The 20,003-nt window shown below is 36.0% G+C and overlaps 2 protein-coding genes across 5 annotated transcripts in view; both read right to left on the bottom strand.

Annotated features, from left to right (window-relative positions):
• Positions 1–16,321, bottom strand: part of slc25a21 (solute carrier family 25 member 21) — a 115,882-nt gene extending 99,561 nt beyond the window's left edge. The window contains exons 1-2 of one of the 2 annotated variants that reach the window (XM_077240112.1): positions 16,213–16,321; positions 15,936–16,017 (exon numbers count right to left, since the gene is read on the bottom strand). In XM_077240112.1, coding sequence (XP_077096227.1) covers positions 15,936–16,002 — 67 coding nt within the window. In that variant the 5' untranslated portion in view covers positions 16,003–16,017; positions 16,213–16,321. Of the gene's footprint in view, positions 1–15,816; positions 15,886–15,935; positions 16,018–16,212 lie in introns of those variants that run through there. The other variant, XM_077240111.1, reaches the window with a different exon arrangement.
• Positions 16,322–18,509: 2,188 nt separating this feature from the next.
• Positions 18,510–20,003, bottom strand: part of plekhh1 (pleckstrin homology domain containing, family H (with MyTH4 domain) member 1) — a 61,308-nt gene continuing 59,814 nt past the window's right edge. For all 3 annotated transcript variants that reach the window (XM_077240093.1, XM_077240096.1, XM_077240094.1), the window contains exon 30: positions 18,510–20,003. This exon is cut by the window's right edge and continues 1,161 nt beyond it. The gene's annotated coding sequence lies outside the window, so the exon portion shown is untranslated.

Here is a 20,003-nt window from a genome sequence, read left to right as displayed (position 1 = left end):
AAAAAGACAATTCAAGATGGAGGACAAACCAGAATGTATGTCAAGTTACCATTTAGTCAAAAAATTACTTAAAATTCATTCAGTACCAACAACAATTGATTTTAAAAAAAAAAGTTAAAATAATTCATAATAAAATTATACCATTTAAAGGTGCAATAGGAGCAAAACATTTTTGTTGTTATGCTGGTTGTCTCCTTATATCCTGATAGCAATCACTACCATAAAATGTACGTGTTCCCTGTCAGTCAACGTTAGTTTGCATACCACTGTGCAGCCGGTTCACACAGACATCATACGTCATCAGTGCGTTCACGTACGCTGTGCAAACAGAGCGAGAATGGCAGCTTGTTGTTTACAGTGCAATGAGAAACACTACAATAACGAACGTAAAGTTTCATCACCGGTGAATGACACATGATGTAATCCAATAATGTTGTCTCTGGTCGTCTCTCCTCTGCTCCTGTGTTTTGGAGGAGGTATTTCTTCGGATGGTGATTTGCACGGAGGGTGGGATCGTATGCTTTCAATGCTAGCAGGCTAAAGTTAGCATTACCCAGATCAATATTGCACCTTTAATCAACGTGGAGCGTAGAGTGTTCCAAATAGCCCATTTATGAGGTTCCATCTCTGTTAGGATGATACCATTTGGCAATGTAAGCAGTATTAGGCAGCGAGGTGGCTCCCTAAGATTTTGGAACAGACTGTAAATCAGTGGCGGCTGGTGATGATTATTTTTGGGGGGGACGGGGCAAAAATAAATACAAATAAATTTCAGATAGCTGTTTGGGGTCTCTTACCCCCGTTATTGTCCACAAAACTTCAGTGCCGACATGTTTATCATAACACGCGTGGGAGTAGCTCGTCCTCTGTCACTGCCTGCTGCTGGATTTGTAAATCGCGTTGGTTCGATCCGAGATCCTTTATCCTTTTTTTCTTCTTACAGCGAACGCCTTGTGAAAGGTTTTTTTGTAAATCAATGAAAGAATTTGGTTTAACTGCAGCCATTATCTCTACGAAAGTGATCAGCCTAGCAAGGCTTTGGCGGAGTCGCCTGCGCACTCGCAGTAGTGGCCAAGAGCGCAAAGTTGAATGACAGGTGGCGAGAACCAATCAGATTGGATAAAAAAACATGTATCAAATTCTGATTCGCCAGGGACGCAGCGACCTGCGCCCGGAGAAGAATCTTAAAGAAACCAATTAGAGGCCAGCTTCAGGTCACATGCTGCTGAAAATTTAAGGACTCAGATAGACATCCATTTGTCCGGCGTCCCTCACCCATGAAACCGCATGAAACATACTGAAAAACATAGAAAATAGTTAACTGATTAAGTTTTTATTAAATGTTGAGGCTCTTACTATCAGCCTGCACATCATATGAGTAAACTATTTTATTTTTATTAAATTTTTCTATAATTTTTGTATTCATGTTGATGGGGGCGGGGCCCAGCGCCCTCTATTGACGAGCCGTCACTGCTGTCAATACAGATTTAAAGACCACATGAGAGATGAAGTCGCTGTGACGTGTCCCATCACCGTCGCCCATGCCCAACCAGTTCGTCCCCCAGCCCTCCCTGTCCATAGTGCCTCAGACTCTAACTTCCTGTTCCTGCCTCTCGCTACAATGATGAATGGCTGCAAGCTCCATTCAATTACGCCTCGAGTGCGAAGAGACAGGAACAATGGGAGCTGGCCTATGCAGTGTGGCGCAGGCCCACTGCATTCTTAGCAACAATTTAGCCTAATTAGCATCAACTCCTGCCCCATCCATCATACTCCTCAAGAAACATAAACAAACTGTCAGCTCTAGCGTAACAAACAGATCGCCCAGCTACTTAACACAAATTATTCTTACATGAAACGCAGCTTCTCAGGCAACCTTCCCCCCTCCAGGCCATCTGGGGGAATGAAGGGCTATTAAAATTGAAGACATATGTTCCAGTCAAGTTCAACTCCCCAGACTGTTGCGGCTGATGCGGTGACAGTTTACCCAGGCTTATAGCGGAGTTGGGTGGGGATTGAGCAGGGAAGATTCTGGATGAAGATATGATTAGGTTAAGAACAGGTGTTTTGTACGTCAATCATGCTTTATGAAGGTTTGAGCTGCCATTTCAAGCTGTAGAATTCTCTGGTTGACATTTTTAAAAAATTGGGAAATAAAGCATTGCTATTTTTTTCTTGCAACTTTGGCAGTCATCATTACATGGATATGGACGCCTACTAGCCTATAAAAGTCAGGCATGATATAGGGATCAGTATTTCTTTTTTTATCATTCTGTAATTTATAGGATAGCTCTTATAATTTTTCGCAAGTGACTATTTGGTTGGAGGAGATTAAGAAAACAAGTGTTGTTGCAATACAGACAATAGCACAATATGAATGTGCTAGCTTTTACATACATTTAAAAAGAGTGCGGATGAACAAACTAATCATGCTTTAAGGAGTCGAAAACTGATTTCTCTCCAGAACGATTTCATTTAACAAAACGCAATCAGATCTAAGTATTGCTGAAAAAACAGTCCTTTTGTTCGTCTCTTAGCTTTCACAGTCAGTTTGGGGAAGAGCTTGTAAATAAAACTAAACTAATTAAGGCTGATGACTTTAGGGAAAAATATTTCTGATGGAAACAAATGCCTCTGATACGTTCTGAATATAATGAGCAAAAGAACCGAACAGTGTAGAATCTGTTCAGGTAACAGGACTGTTTGGGAAACCTCATGGTCCCGAGCTCAGCCTGACTCACACCCTGCCAAACTCTTCAAATTTGTCACTTTTCCATTTCCTTTTTGATGTTATGCAGCGTGTGAAATGCTTCGTTAATTAACTAGGAAGCTTGGCAGGAGTGCCTTGTTGTTTTTAGGGGAGCGATGGCAAACCTCACTCGTCTCGGCCAAAAGAGACTGTGCTAACTCAAGAGTGACAAATATGCCATTGCTCCTCCCCCAAATGTAAGAAAACTAAACAAAAATGCAAGAGAACCAAACAAAATGACAGAGTGCTGTTCATTTATCATGCCCTTCTTAAAGTACCTTTATTCCACACTAAACATACCACTTTAAGTAGGAAAAATGGCCGTTTTATGCAAACGTGAGATTCCTTGCCAATGTGACAGAGAAGGGTTATTCTAAACAAGTTAATTCTCTGACAACACTAGAATGATGTCATTTGCTGTTTTGTTCATTAGCAATTCCTGGATCTGGGCCTACCCATACAAAAATGTAACATATGGCCATATTTGTACTTATATTTTAAATAGCATGACATATATCTATACATATATGTGACTTATCTGAGAACACAACATATGCCTGCAACATATATGAACATTTATGTGTCCAAATATGTGAAGAAAATATTTGAGGTCATCCATATATGATACCATATATCTGCATATATTACAGTATAGTATCGGTTTCTCGCATATATGGACAACATTAAGTATAAATATGTGACATACATATCTGTTTCCCACATATTTAATAAATGTATGTAAACATACATGCATGTGATACTGATGCATTTTTAAAGCTGTGGCATATGGTTATGGTGGACATATATACATATATGCGTCTTACATATATTTAACATTTATGTGCATATACGGGAAAATATATGGCACTTGCATGAAAACGGCAATTTTTGCTATATATTGAAATATATGTTTCATATATGTCTATGTGTTTTATATATATATATGAATTTTGCATATATTCTCATATAGGCAGCAGACATACATGGGCACTGACATTATATATGTAATTTACATATATTGACATATATTACATTTCTGTATGGGTAAACTAATTTTCATTCATTTGTGAAGGCAATTATAAGCATTGGTCTTTTTCTCATTTTCTCATATTTTAATATTTAAGTGAAGTTAAGGAAAATAATATGGTCCTCTAGCATGACTTATAAATGGACTGTGTCTTCCATTTAGGCAGCTCAGTGCCTCAGACAGAATGACACTTAATTTACCCACATGCAAAATGCACACTACACTCATTTTCCCCACAACACCCTGTTTTTTTCCATTTACAAAGACAGGTCTGTCGGCTCCGCCCCTTGTGATGATGGATATCACTTATGAGCTGCTCAGCTTCTGGTTTATAAAGCGTAGACTTATTCAGACTGCTAAAGCTGGCCCGCTTTATATCAGGTGTGTGACCTAACAGAGCGCTGAGATACAACAAATTTCCACATTTGTGCCTGCTTTCTGTCTGACCAGGTCACGTTTTCTGCATTGTTTTCTTCAGATTTTCAGCATCACTAATTTAATGCATTTAGCACATTTTCCACTCTTACGATTGCTCAATATCATTGCAAATAAAGGAGGGTTCCTCAAATCCAGCCACTGTCCTGCAGAGTTTAGCTCAAAACCTGATCAAACTCACCAACCTGCAGTTTCTCTAGTAACTCTGAAGACCTTGATTATTAGCTTCATGTGTCTTTGATTAGGGATGGGGCTAAACTCTGCTGGGCATTGGCCCTCCATGGCTGGATTTGAGGAAACCTGCAATGAAGCAATAACTGTGCATTTTATCACAGTTCAGTCATTTACACAATGTCAGCCACTGTTTTCTTTTATTTTTTTTTTACCTCATACATATACAAGTATATAAATTATAAAAAATAAATGTATTTGCTGTTGCTAAGCAACATTTAAACTTTTTTATTGAACAAAGCTAGCATGACAACATGACATAATAGCTTATACAAAGGAAGGAACCAATGACATATACACACATAGGGGGTGGGGTGGGGTGGGGGGCAAAATGCATAAATATATAGATAGTACTGTGTATAACTACAGTGACACATTTAAGCAATAGATTAATCTATTGTAATCTAATATTTATTATTATTTACATATTTTTGGTACATTTTTCTGGTAATGTTATGGAGAAAAAAAAGGTATAAATATAAATGCACTGAGTGTAAGACCGATAATAATAATATTTGGGGACTAATATTTTAGGCCAATCATTACAGCAATCACATATGTTTGCATTAATATAGAAAATATAGAATTCAACGTTTACAACTAGATTTTGTACATTTTAAAGTTAAATGCAGAGTTTAGTGTCTTAGTCCATCTCACATTCATCACATCATAATATAATATAAGGTCGATTGAGTGCAACAGTGTCCGCCCACTTTTTCAGCGGTCTTGGTTGTAGAACTATTTATTTCCATTTATTTTTACCAGTATTTGAAAATCGGACAAAAAGACAAGGTAAACACTGTCTACTGTGTAAATACATTCAAACAATTGCAAATATTTAAATATTTTGAGACCGTAGAGAGACCGACTCTATTACGTCATTCGCAGTGTTTTGTGAGAACATGTGACCACTAAAGAATTCTAAATAATTTTAACACAATTATTTAAACAAAAAAGCAGGCTGTTGGCTTTAACAAAAGCACACTGTACCATCAATCATACATTTCGTAGCTCACAGTAGGTCAGTCTGTAAAGGTTTATAAGTTATTCTTAAAAAATAAATTCCATTAGGTAGAGAATGGGATTTTTACTTCTGGAACCCAACTGTAAAACCCAATAAGTTAACTCAACTCCAACTGATTGCGGAAACTGATTGCTACAAACCGTTTAAGTTTAAAAACAAATACATATGGGTATTGTGAACTTATATATATTGAGTCACATTCACTCATAATTTAGTGTTGGTTTAGTCAATCATTTTGAGTATAGGTAACTTAAAGATTGTAAGTTCATTCCATTAATTTAAACTAACTGGTTTGAGTTCATTTAATAAATGTAATCAAGTTTAAACAACTATATAGCTACTCAAATGGTTTGAGGAAACAGATCGCCGTGAATGATTTAAGTTAATTAAACTCAAATTAATCAAGTTAATTTAGACAACTGTTGCACTATAAAGGATTCAAATGTGGCTCATTCAATCGGGTTTTTATTTGACCATAAAATAATTTGTGGGATTGAGATTAAAATTAGACATAGTTTTCCCGTTATTTATTGCTTTGGTCACATGAAGATGAAATAGAAAAGAACGGTGCTGTACTTCAGGTGCTGCTCATCTGGTTCTCTGAGAAAGAAAACAAACCCTGATCCACTTCCCCACAAGTGGACTGGATTCTGCGGCCCAGCACCAGGATGTTTGGCTTACAAAATGACTTTGCAGCTCCCGCAGCCATTCAACCTTAATTGCCCCCGGGACAATTATTGTAGCCCTCTGACCAGCCATTTTGGTTGAAAAAATAAAAAATTAAAGCCATAATGTTACTGTGGATTGCATTACATATTTTTCATAACTATTAGTGTTAGTAGTGTGCGTAATGAGCCTGTTTCTTTCAGGATACTCACAAGTACATATCATAAATGTAATTAAATCTGAGAGTGCACGGGTGGGTTGGAAAAAAAATTACCAAACAAAACATTTCCCTAAGCAATCCAAACACAAACAGACCCACAAAAACGGCAGCGACCTGCACATAATCACAGTGAGACATTTCCTCTACGCCAGGCAATGCCATTCACTCACTGCCATTTATAAACATTGAGAGGGACAAACAGGGAAAACGCAGGCAATGACAGGCCATATCGGTCTGGATATGAGCTGATAAATTGGTGGCTGTGGAAAAAGTGCCCCTTGGGCTCCATCTATTCAGCCGACTGAGGCGGAAAGGGCCGTTTTCAAAAGCACCCCAGAGCCTGGCCATGCATGACAGAGCCTGACACCAGAGCCATACTAGATTCCTTTCTACATGGGCGGCAATGGGCTCCTGGGAGGGAACAAGTGCTTACAGAGGAGATATATCTCCCATCTCATCAGCTCTGCTTTACCCTCATACTAACACACACCTGCTGAGCCATCAGATTATGAACAGTACACGCTTCTGTATAATACACTGCTCATGCAGGTAGGTAGAATAAAGAATACAACTGAAAATATAACTTTTAAATGTATCCTTTTAGTCTAATTATATACAGTGGCCCCAAAAATCGCAAATTCTATTTTATTACATAAAACTTTAAGTGGCATCTGCAAACAAATTATTCTAGAGCTTTAATCAGAAATTCACCTTGGGGGGAATGAACTGATTTTTTTTTATCTTGCTTATATATATATATATACACACACACATATACATATATATATATATATACATATATATATATATATATATATTTGGGGGCTGTCAGGATCATACAACTTGATAACATAATGAAGAAATTATATTCTGAATGAAATAAATAAAATTAATGTAAAAGAAAAGCTTAAGTAGTTTGGCATAAACCTTTAGTGTTCTTTAAAAAAAAAAAACATTTTCACAAAACTGCTTCACTGCTTTTTTATATTTTTATATATTATATTTATTTCCTAAAATAATTACATTATTATATTTTTTTTTACAAAACTTTTGAAGAAGTTATGTAAATATATATATTTTTTTACAAAACTTTTGAAGAAGTTATGTAAATATATATATATATATATAATAATGTAATGCTTTTTATATTTTTATATATTATATTTATTTATAAAAATAATTACATTATTATATATATATTTTTAAAAAACTTTTGAAAAAGTTATGCCGTAAAAGTCTCTTAAAATATCTGCTTTTTAGTTAGGCAATATTTGTCAAATACCATGCTGTAACTACCCTAAAACTTGATATTTATAAATGAATCATTCATGATATTACAAAAAAAACTTTTCAAAACATATTTACCAACTTTTGATTGACATGCACACAACGTGGTTTGACATTTTGTTATAGGAATGACAAATTTAAGTGTGATGTGTCCATGTATCTACGAATAAATGGCCATGATATAAAACAACAACAACAACAACAACAACAACAACAACAACAACAAATATACAATTTCTGTGGATTGTTTTTTCATAATACGTGTATGATTCTAATCCACAACCCTCTTAGTGTCATCTGCGGATACGGCAAAGCAGTCGTTGTGTCCTTCCGGAAAGTTTTATCTGGAGAAAGCATCTGTCATCTCTCACCAGACGCTGCTGCCACAGTCGGCAGACTGATAGCTTAACCTTTCCACCATCCTGCACTTCAAAACGAGCAGAGAGCCCTAGGATCCCTCAGAATGTGTGGTCTTCTCTCTGCACCACTGACTTCTGCGTGCACGTCTCATTCTGTACGAGACACCGCTCCAGGATGAAGATGCCTTTCCCGAGCTCATTTATTTCTCTACCAAACATGCAGCGTCTTGACGTTGGAACGAACATGTTCTCAGGACTTCAGCGTCTGGATTAGAACGAGCTGGCCAACTACGTCAGGCCGCGGTCAGGATGAGCAGTGCCACCTGCCGTGGAGTTGCCCGAGCGTTAGACAGTGATGGGCAAATGACAGATTGGCGTGTTCTTGGAATGCTAACTAAGCCACTGGCTAGTAGCCATTGCTTTTGTGGGAAATGAAATCAGCACTATTTGATCACGTCATATGAAGTCCAGAGGGACTTTGAAGTCCTGAGACTTATTACTGATGAGCCTAAAACCATCGTAGGAATCACAGCAGGAGAGAGAGGAAAAACGAAACAGGAAGTTGTGCTTCATTTTTGTGAGGTGATGGAAAATTCGTCCATTGCATTGGAAGGAAAAATAACCTATATGTGGATTTTTCCTCAATTGTACACAATGCAAACCGCTTCTAGATTAAAGGGTTTACTATCATTCGTTCCATACGATTCTCCTACATAATTATAACTGAATAAATCTTCTCCATGACTATAAAAAGCTTTACATTTTCAGCTTGAACCTTCACATTGAACGTCATCACTTGGGGAAAGATTTATAAAGGCTGGAAGTGAAACTTCAAAATAGCTCTTTACTGCCACCTATCACAAAGTTTGGCTACTGCAAGCAAGACAGCTTCCATAATGACAGAAAATAGGGGGAGACAAACCAGAAGAGTGAAGTGATTATTGCAACATTATGACAGCTTAAGATTTAGAGGCTTACCAAAAATTTTAGTGGACATGTTATTCGGGTATGATGCAGCCTTTTTCACAGACTGGAAAAAAATTACCCCAATCAAAGTGAGGATATAATCACAGATCAGATCAATCTGAAACAACACTTGCAGCACTGTTTTTCATTTTTCTTTTTTATGATTTGGTCTTAAACAGCTTCTCTGGCCAAATCCCCAATTGGATTAAGATCCTGTCATTCATTCAAAACTAATTCATAAACCAGTCAGCATCAAAACTGTGCAATAATCCCTCCTTCTTTCCTGCCATTGCTCACCCAGTGCCACTTGGTAACACGAGACAACAGGAATTCAAGACGTAAAACTAGGGCACTTTTCCATGACCCAACAATCATTTTTTTATAACTTTATTCCATTGTATAATTGCCCTTATTTCAAACATAATAATGGAAACCGCTTCATTTCTCCCCCCATCCCTACTTATTGCCTCTTGATTGTGACATCTGTGTCTGTCCTGATTTTATTGGATGAAGCGCTCCTTTTGAAAGGATAATAAATGTGTAAACAAATTCAAAACAAGCCTTTCTCCTAAGCTTTGGTTCTCATTATCAAATTGTGCGGCTTCCTTTGCCAACGACCCCTCCTAGGCAATGTCATCCTTTTACAACTCAAGATCAGCCATAATCAAAAGTGTCTATAAATTTGAGCTTCTCTAATTAAAGTCTCCTCGCCAAGCGCACAAGTGGCGACCAGGCAGGGATCTCTCCCGAAAAGACTCAAATTGGCTCCCAAGCACAACAAATCACATTATGATTTGAGCTGCCCGCACAGCGCTCATCTTGAGTCAGTTAACCCAGCTGAAGGGTGAAGAGGCCATCACCCTGCTGTAGACCTGTGCTCTGACTGAAACAAAGAACAATATTAACACTCACACACATATCTAAACTCATTGATGTCAAAAGGATTTCATATTTATATCGGCACCCCCAAAAGATTTGGACATTTTGGACACTTATATGCCGCGCTTAATATGTAATGTCATTGCATTACATTAAAAATATTAAGCAAGAGGCATCTGCATCAAATTACATTAGACTTTTAATCAGAAGTAACTTCCCTTTACTTAGTAATTTCTGCATTTACTTTGAACACTGAAAGATTTTTGTTTTTGAAAGGTGTCTTATGCTGACTAAGATTGCATTTCTTTAAAAAAAATACAGTTAACATAAATACAGAAAGAAATACAAATGTAAAATAAATATTTTAATCATTTATAAAAAATGTATCTAAAGCTGAATTTTCAGCATCATTACTCCAGTCTTTAGTGTCACATGATCCTTCAGAAATCATTCTAATATGCTGAATTGGTGGCCAAAAATCATTTCTTATTAATATAAATGCTGAAACCAGCGGAAATATATATATATTTTTTTTTTTGGAAACCGTGATACATTTGTTTCAGGATTCTATTATGAAGAATGTTTAAAAGAACAGTAATAATGTATAAATGTCTTGACTGTCATTTTTGATCAATTTAAGGCTTTCAGAAATGATTAAAACTATTAGCCCAAGTTCTTTAAAAAAAAAAAATCCTATTGACCCCAAACTTTTATATGGTAGTGTAAATAATACATTACAATAGCATCTTTAAAATAAATTATATTTGTAATGTAAGTCAGTCACATTAATATTTAGCCACTGTACACAAGTGTAAAAAAACTAAAAAGTCATAAACACCAACAATCAAGAAAAAATCTTTTTTGGCTGTTGTTGTTTCAGACAGTATATAGTTATAAGTTATACATTTCTACTATAAAAAAGACTAGGTTTGTACTCTACAATTTAGCTTCTCAAATTAGATTCAGTTGAGATGTATACATTACTTTTTGATTTGTTTCATCTATGACATTTGTACTAGACCAAAAATTCTGACATGTTTGGTTCTCAAACTAGGCCGACAACAGAACTGTAACTCTGGGCAGAGATTCACCCGACGTTTACAGACAATATAAAGCTGAAACGGGACAATGATTTGTCTCTCAAACAGAGCAAAACACAAGTTTTCCACCACAGTTAAGTCATTGCAAATTACAGCATGGTGAATTGAGAAACAATTACAAATTTAAAGTGAATTTAAGGAGAGCTCCTTAGAAGATTATTTTTAGCCTTTATGGGAATACGTTCATACAAGACTTCACGATCAATGCAATGTTGTGATCACTCCATCAAAAGCTCTTCTCCAGCCAAAAGACATATCAGCATTCTGTGCTAATTACAAGGTCGAACAACAGCCAACTGGACAGCGGTCCAAGAAAAAGTGAATGCTTACACGCAAATGCATGCACACACACAGTGTATCATCTACCGTGCAGTTTCATTTTCCTACAGGGTCATTCAAACTATGGCCCTTGACTACTTAGACTAAGTGCTCAATTAAGCATAGCTTGTTAGCCAGTTTCCTTTCCAGCTATGTTATTGCTGCCATGTGCTGTATTACGGTACTGTATGTAATACAGTGTGTTCGGCCAATATGACTGCATGTTCTAATATATTCATTCCTTTGGAAATCTCTGACATCTCAGACTGTTTTTTTCCTCCCTAGACTCATATTTTATGTTTTCATGTCAGACCACCTGTTTTTTGGGTTATTTGAGGGACTATGTAAAAGGTTTTAAAAAATCAACATGATAATGTTTTCGCAACCCATTTTACTTATGCAATATGACATATTTTCAAGTGACAGCAAATTTGATGAAAAATGTTGTGCATTATACATTAGAAATAGCCTAGACTACATAAGTTACTGTACGTAGCCTACCAAAATTGATTGAATACAAGCATGCATTGGATTGTGGAAAACCATTCCCCTCCTCAAACACTGTTGATTCATTTTTTTGACTATAGACATGAAGGCTGAAAGGTCAAGTTCACCCTCGAGAGCATATGTATCCCAATGGAAACACTACTTTTTAGTTGTTATCATTATTTGCAATTATTGCTGTAAACTTCATTACATTTACAGGCATCCAATTAACTAAGGTGAAGAATTTAGAAAGGCTGCATTATCTACAACATTAATCTTAAACACTGTCTTAATAGCTTTATTTACTAATAGTTCGAGCCAGAAGTAGTTACCATTTTAAAAAAGAATACGAAAGAATTTTTTTTTACTTTACCAAAGACATGTAAACAGACTTTAAAGGGAGCGTTTACCCACTCATGCTAGACATGCCAAGATTTCTTAATAGAAAAATCATTTCAGAACATTTAAAACATTTCAAATGCCAATGGCATACGTCATTCAATCACTAAGAGTAGGCCTATGTTTTATCAAAAATGAATGTGGTTAACATTAACATCACACTGATTAGATCACCATCGTTATCGGGCGATAGCACGTATTGTATTTGTTACAGCCAGCCAGCTCCTTTCAGTCTTTTCATTTCCAAAGGCCTCACTTGAACAATTTCCCCCGGAAAATGAGCACGAGCGCTAGCCCAGACACAGCCTCCCATGCTGAACAATCATAATCACGCTACTCTTACCATAACACCGCAATTATCCTCATTGCTTACAGCAACACAAAATGCATGATGGATGAGCGTATGTGTGTGTGCGTCTATAAAAGAAACGTCTCCCACGCACGTCCCCATCTGTCGCGGATCCTCTGCTCAGTTCAGCGTGCGACCTCCATAAATCATACCATTAAGATAACGTCAGCGGCCCCGGGGTGGCTCGCCGACATTACCCCGGCAGACGTAACTTCATCCGTTCAAGACCCGGCTCTCCGATAAACAGCTGACACAACAGCGACAACCCACATACGGCTCATGCAAACAGTAGTTCGACAGTAGTTCTTGCAGGCGTATGGGTCAGACTTAGAGGGAGTGATGTTTTATCACCAGCAGAAAGTAAAACATGGTGTAAACAAACGCATATTGCACACATTTGTGCTGTTTGCTCTTTTAACGGTTACTTCAATCTACTTCAGGTACCTGTGGGAGGTATATGATCTGTTTGGAGTCTAAGCTGCATATGTTACCATTATACTTCATGCCTGGTTGCAGCCAACTGATTTCTTGTGACATTATGATCCTGCACATTTCCTCTAGAGGTAATTAGTCGTAGCAGTCAATAAATCTCCTCTGTTTGTTTTTGTAATGTTTATTATGGTTTAATTGCGTTTCTGCCCCATTTTCAAAAACGTTTTTTTACATATCGAGGAGCGAACTACAAATGCAATCAAACTTTCTGCATAATAACACAAATATCATTAGAACTCTGATTATAGGCTATATAGCTTGTTCACAGAATTCACTGTGTTGAGTGACAAAAAGACAGAAGTCTTAAAACGACACAGAAGTGGGTGTAAGGCGGCGATTTGGAGAGAAGAACCCTCCAAAATCAACATTCAAACATGAGCTCATCTAAACATCTGTCCACAACATGTCCAATCATTGCCCTGCTGAGGCATGTACAATTGTTTCTGGAAATAAATATTATTAGTCCTAATTCAGCCCTGATTGTAGCGGCCAGTCATGGGCCGGAGAGGAAACGGACGTTTGCGGCAGACATCTAATGTGAATATTGCTCCCAGGGTCCTTCTTTTAATTACCTGTATTTATTTGATCTTGTTTTAATCCTTTCTTCTTCTCGATTGAGGCTACATGGATTTATTCGTCTGATGCTCACAGACTTTATTTCACACTTGTGCACCAGTTAAAACAGTAGAGGTCTGAGTGTGTTTTAAGTGAGGGTCTGCTGTGGACTGAGTTCAATTATACTTAGGCTGTCTGTCTTTTCCCGTCACACTCCATTTGCAGTCGGCGGATACGTTTACACAGAAACTAATCATAACTAAAACATTTTTGTGTAAATCTTACCAAATTACTCTGCATAACAGGGGCAGGGAGAGGAAATCAATACCAAAAACACTTAAGGTAACATCTGACCGTTCTTCCGGACCTTCTGGATAATACTAAGATAAATGATGAAAGGAAAATAAGTTCCCATTAAGGACACTTATGAAAGAGAATTTTCTATATAATTGGGCAAATGCAAAGATCGCAATATCCGGCTATACTAATTCAGGCCCATTTTTTACAATTAAAGCTGGATTGCACTGTGCACTGTGTATTGTCTTATGAGTCAGCTAATAGTTCCATATTGAATGGAATATTTCCTAAATAAAAAGGCATGTCAGTAAATATTAGTGTACAATATGCTGTCATTTACTGGAAGAAACAAAACCTGATTTAGTACAACACAGATTTGCTTAATTAATTACCTAATTGATTAATTAAAGAAACAGTGCTTAAAGGATGTAGAGGATTTTTAAAATGTGTGTTTTTAAAGACTCAAATCTGAGTCAAATTGATGAAATGATATATACATTTTCAAGTAATTCTGTCGCATAATGACCCTCTCTCCCATGCTTTTGTGTATTTTTGTTTATTAAATGTATTGATTTTACAACAGATGGACTGTCACATAGTCACATTTGCATAAGTCACGAAAAACAACCAAAAGTTGAAAAATGCTCCGAGACTAAAATCAATGGCAAGTACAATGCTTCCCCCTTGTGGTAAAACTTGACATCAGGGTTACTGGGTTAACACTTTAACTCATGCCCCGATTTCTCCATATATGCTTGGATAGAAAGGCTGTAAAATGAGTCCTAGTAGGATATATAAAACGCACTGCAGTGACATTAACTCTTGTGTCCTTAAGGGGGAAATTGGAGAGTCAGTCCAAGCCTGAGAGAAGCCAAGCACAGACCCAATCCAATCCCTGTGACCAGGTCACACCGACACAAATTAACTTTTCTCGCTCCCCAGCCTCGTTAACAGGGAGCTGGAGGGAATATGACAAGTGCAGGAGGTGCGAGCTAATAACACTGGGTTATTCTACCACTGTGAAAGAAAGAAAGAAAGAAAGAAAGAAAGAAAGAAAGAAAGAAAGAAAGAAAGCTACACAAACCTTAATTTTTCCTAAATATGATGCAAAGTTCATTAAATTAAAAGTTGTTATTCATTCATTTTCTTAACGTTTGAACCTGGTACCTTAAGTTCAAAATCCTTCATTGTCACTGCTAAAATAGCCTGGTAGATCATCATACAAGCATTATAAGCTCAAACTTTGCAGTCTGCTTGATTACAGAGAGTAAAATTATTCCACAATTGAGATTCTTTTAGCCTCGTGACATCAAGAAGTTGATGAACACAGGCTTAATTTCAGTAATGGCACACAACATAATGCACCACTACACCAGTTCTTTCTTATTACAGCTACCTAAGCAGTAGATTTTCCTATTTCTCTGCCAATACATTTTGACCAGCTCAAAATGCATAATGAAGCCTTTTGCAAAGTAGTTGGCATTGGCATCATGGATTTTTACACATGTGCAGACTCCCGTTACGTCTGTTCTATGTATATTAGTTACATAAAACAATTAATAAAACAATTGGTGTTCTATGTACGCAAGCGTCATTTTGGCGTTGTTGGCTGTAGAACTTAAAAAAAAAAACATTTATTCAAAAACTAAAAGAAAACATCACTCATTCAGGTGGCATTTAAACCAAGTAAACATAATAAGGATGAGCTAAAGAAATATATTTTACTTTTGCCAAGAATAAACTAAATAGATTATTATTACACAAATAAATCCGTGAGGAGAAAGCATCTTAAACTGAGGAACGATTCTTAAACGGAACCAACTGAAATGCGCGTGTATCCCGCGTACATCTCCAGACAGACATCCGGTTGAAGGATTCGTCCGTCAGTCAACTTTAAAATTACTAATCAAAACACATTTATTTAATGTAAACAGGTTTACACAACAAAATACATGACGAAAAGTCTTTCACACGCACCTCATGGCGGTTTGGAGTGTCTGCTAACAGCTGAATGTGCACGAGCCGTGCGCGAGACTGAACGAGTTGGTAAACAAAGTTGCGGATTGAGTGAAATAGAAAGTTGAAGGGCGTCTTACCTGCTGATCCACCCGCAATGATCTGATGAGATGCCTCTCTCAATAAACTTTGCTTTTTAGATGTCATTTTCTGATTCCGGGCCTATGTCGAGAATGAAAGAATGTTATAGCAGCGCTGCCGCATTTTAAACCGATTTGTTATTTTATCATTAATAATTAAGAGTCTCAGTGAAATGTAATGCGTAATTAAATTGAAAAGGCCTAACTTAGAGGAATTAGTACGTTAATGTGGTCATGATATAGTGCTGCGGACTACACGTGTGTGTTTAAACCTTACTTCAGTTTGGGATTTCAGGAAAGATTGTTTATTGTAGTTCCTCGCGTTACGGAGATGCAGCGCTGTTGTGACACGCGGCGTGTTCGCGCGCGAGCTGAAATGAGGGAGTTGGTGTGTGTGTGTGTGTGTGTGTGAGTATGTGTGAGTGTGAGCGCGCTCTTGTGCAATGCAGTTTAATTTTAACTCTGAGACAGATTCGGAGTTCAGTGGGGCCACTGTCAGAGGGTGAATGCGAACGAATTATCTAATCTAGAAATAATAAGCTAATAAATACGGTACTATTGCTACAGTATTTCACATTTAAACACACGTCTGAATGTCACTATAGGGGCTATTATAGCCTATTAAAAAACCGAAGCAATTACCATCTGCTAACAGTTTTTGCTAAATCTTTTATCAGAAATAACGTTTTCAGGCATTTTCAGTAACGTTACATGTATGTAGTTTCATGGCGATTTTTATAGGCCTAGATGAAGTCAGTTCCCTTCAAATTCACACGGGTGTCCTAGAAGAGTTATCAGGTGTAGTTCATCATGTTTCACTTTCGTCCAAAAGTTCAAATGCCTTTTGGCTCATTTTTGAATGGTATTTTTAATGTCTTATCTTAATATTTTATGTAATGCCATTCATCAATTTTAATTCATGCATTGTGATTTAAAGGCCTGGTTACACAGACAGGGCTTAGATAAAGCCAGGATTAGGCCTTAGTTCAACTATGACATTTATATCTTTTATTAACGTGGCTTAGAAAAAAAACATTACTTATGTGCATCTTGAGACAAAACAATGGCCATGACATATTTAAGATAGCCTATAGTCAGTGCAACTTGCTTTAGTTGAAACAGCTCAAACATGCATTTAAGTCTGGGACTAGGTTTAAGCCTCGTCTGTGAAACGGGGGTAAAGTGTATTATAAATATGTATAAGAGTATTTGGTAACACTTTATTTTACAGTGTCCTTGTTACATATGTTTCATATTGTATTGTTACATGTAGTTACTGTAGTAATAACATTAAATTATGCATAATACCACACAACTAATCCTCAACCAAATCCTAACCCTATAGTAATATAGTTAATTAATATCACTCAGTACTTAAATATATAATTACACTGTAACAGTGGCACCTTAAAATAAAGTGTAACCGATTATTTAGACACTTATTTTAGATACAAATGACATTATAAGCTGTTCCAAGTTTATAGTTGCAACTAAGCATGTTTAAACATCATCTTAATCTTTGTGCAAAATATGGCATCATTTCACATATTCAAGTCAGAATAAGTTATTAATTGAAATACTACTTACAAATGGTTATTTATTATTGTAGATAAATTCTATGTCTAGAATTGTTGATGGACAAGCACATGGGTATACTGTATGTTTTCTAATACAACAGCTCATTGTTTTTATTAGCTTAGTGTTTTCCACATTATAAAGTCATAAAAAATAAGCTCTGCAACTAGCATTGTGGGATTTTTTAACAGTTGCCATGTAAATGATTTAAATGTATATATATATATACATTTTTTATTAGATTAATAATATGTGAATGTATAGCTACTATACACACACAATACGTCTTCAAAAATATTGTCAAAAATACATGCATAGTTGTAACAAATTAAAGATAGTCAAATGAATGAAAAATTACATCAGATGACATTCAGATATGTCACTGTATTTTTTTTTTTTTTTTGAGTTTTACAGCAGAACCCGCAGCTTTAAATAGCTTACTTGATTTCTCATAAACTAAAAGCTGTCATTTAAAATGTGAAGAGACACATGAAAATACATCCTTGAGAAAGTCTGGGGTTCCTCCAAACCATGTAGTGAGCCACAGATTTTTTTTCCCCTCCTGCAAAAGGCAACAATGAAAAGCATGCTTTCCATAATCCAACGTTACAACTCGCTTAGAGAGAGAGTGGCTGAATAATGAGCATATTACCGTATTAGCTTAGAACATACACATTTTCCTCCGTATAACTTTCAAATGTGAATTTATAGCAGACTATTGGCAGGGAAATGCCATTAGCACTTTGACCTGGAGTGTGCGAGAGAAAACCCCAGCCTGTATAAACCTACACGTGGCCAGCAAATCTGTGAACTTCTGCAGTTATGAATCAGTGTTTTCTGCAATATAGAACAAGTAAATCTAAACAAACTCTTCTGTACACTTTTCTAAAGGCTTTACTGTGATTGCTACGGACACAGAAAGCTTTTAGCCTAAACGAAAAGGTTTTCTTGATGAATATAGTTAAATGGAGACATTACAAATCGAAAAGGAAACAGCAGCACAATTAACTTTTTATTTGCAACAATCTCTATGCGTATACAATCTAAAGCTCTCACCGCATCACTTCTGAATGTCTACGGACACATTTTTGGCCTTGAATCTTAACAATGACAAAAGTGACATGATTTCCAATTGGCTGCTTGGAACACTGAAGTTTCTAGAAAAGTCTGGCTAAAGAAAAGAAGTTGGTTAGAGCAAAAAAAAATTTTTTTAATGACAAAATAAATATTCAAAATTCAGAGAAAGTGGTTTGATTCATAAAATAATTCAAGTCATATCATTATTACAGCTTTTTCAAAACTCATCCCTACACTCTCAAATCTTTCAGAATCTGCCATATATTATGGGTACAGTGTGTCTTTAACTACTTTGTCAATTATCCGTTTCTAAAACACTCTTGATAATTCTTTGCATTTCTCTCTTTTACAATGTAGATAAAACTTGTATTTGTGGTTCATTTTTATGATTTACGGTGGAAAAATGAAATGAAAGAATTTTCTATGGTTGAAAGCATGCAATGTTTTTCACGGTGTCGTAATGCTACGATTTAATATTTTTTTTAAATCTAATTTCCAAAAAACTGCATATAAAAAATTCACATGTCATAATGATATCATCAGTGCTGGGTAGTAACTAATTACATCATTTTTGGAATCTGATTATGTAATCCAGATTAAGTATTTGTAATTATATTACATTTTAAAATACTCGTAATCAGACTAGTTACCTTTTATTGATTACATGCTTACATATTATTCACACAATGGCAGCAAATCATTAATAATTTATTGATTCTCCCTAATTATTCTTTTTCCTATTTTAAATTTGATGTTTCTGTCACCTAGTCACTAGTCAGGTGCCTATAATTCCATGGAAAATTGAGAGGACAAAAAAACATTTGACCACTGTTGAGAAAAAGCATTTCTTTTAAAAGTTAAATTATTTCTATAAATCCAGTTCAACATTGCAAATCGAATCAACTTCTGATGAACACATTAATTATTAATTGAATTATCACTCCAAAAGTAATTTAACCATATTGCTTAACACATTTTTATTATTAGAATTTTAATTTGAAAATTTTAATTTGACATTTTATCATTTATTTAATTATTATCATTTCAATAGACTCACAAACCCTCTGCCGTTCCTTCACAAACCCCAGTTTGGGAAAGCCTGACTTTATGTAATGTTAAATGCACTTCATGTTGTTGATAACAAAGAATGGAAAATATTTTCGTTCTCTTTGTATTTTTATATCAATATGGTACAATATTATCCCATTTAAATCAATGTGATAAATGAGTTGGGCCAAAAGTGATCAAAAAATTTGTCGGATTATATTACCATAAATGTGTAATGTAATGGATTACGATACTAACTACAATTTTTGTAATGCAATTTGGAGTCAGAAATGAAATACAAATTGCAAGTAATCTACCCAGCACTGGATATCATTATATAATTATGACAGTTCTCTCACTACAAACTTC

Source organism: Siphateles boraxobius, unplaced genomic scaffold (genome assembly GCF_051911475.1).
Source record: "Siphateles boraxobius isolate OS27281-9 unplaced genomic scaffold, OSU_SipBor_1 22, whole genome shotgun sequence".
NCBI classification, from domain to species: domain Eukaryota; kingdom Metazoa; phylum Chordata; class Actinopteri; order Cypriniformes; family Leuciscidae; genus Siphateles; species Siphateles boraxobius.
Note: the sequence above shows the minus strand (reverse complement) of the source record. Positions and strands in the feature narration are given on the sequence as shown.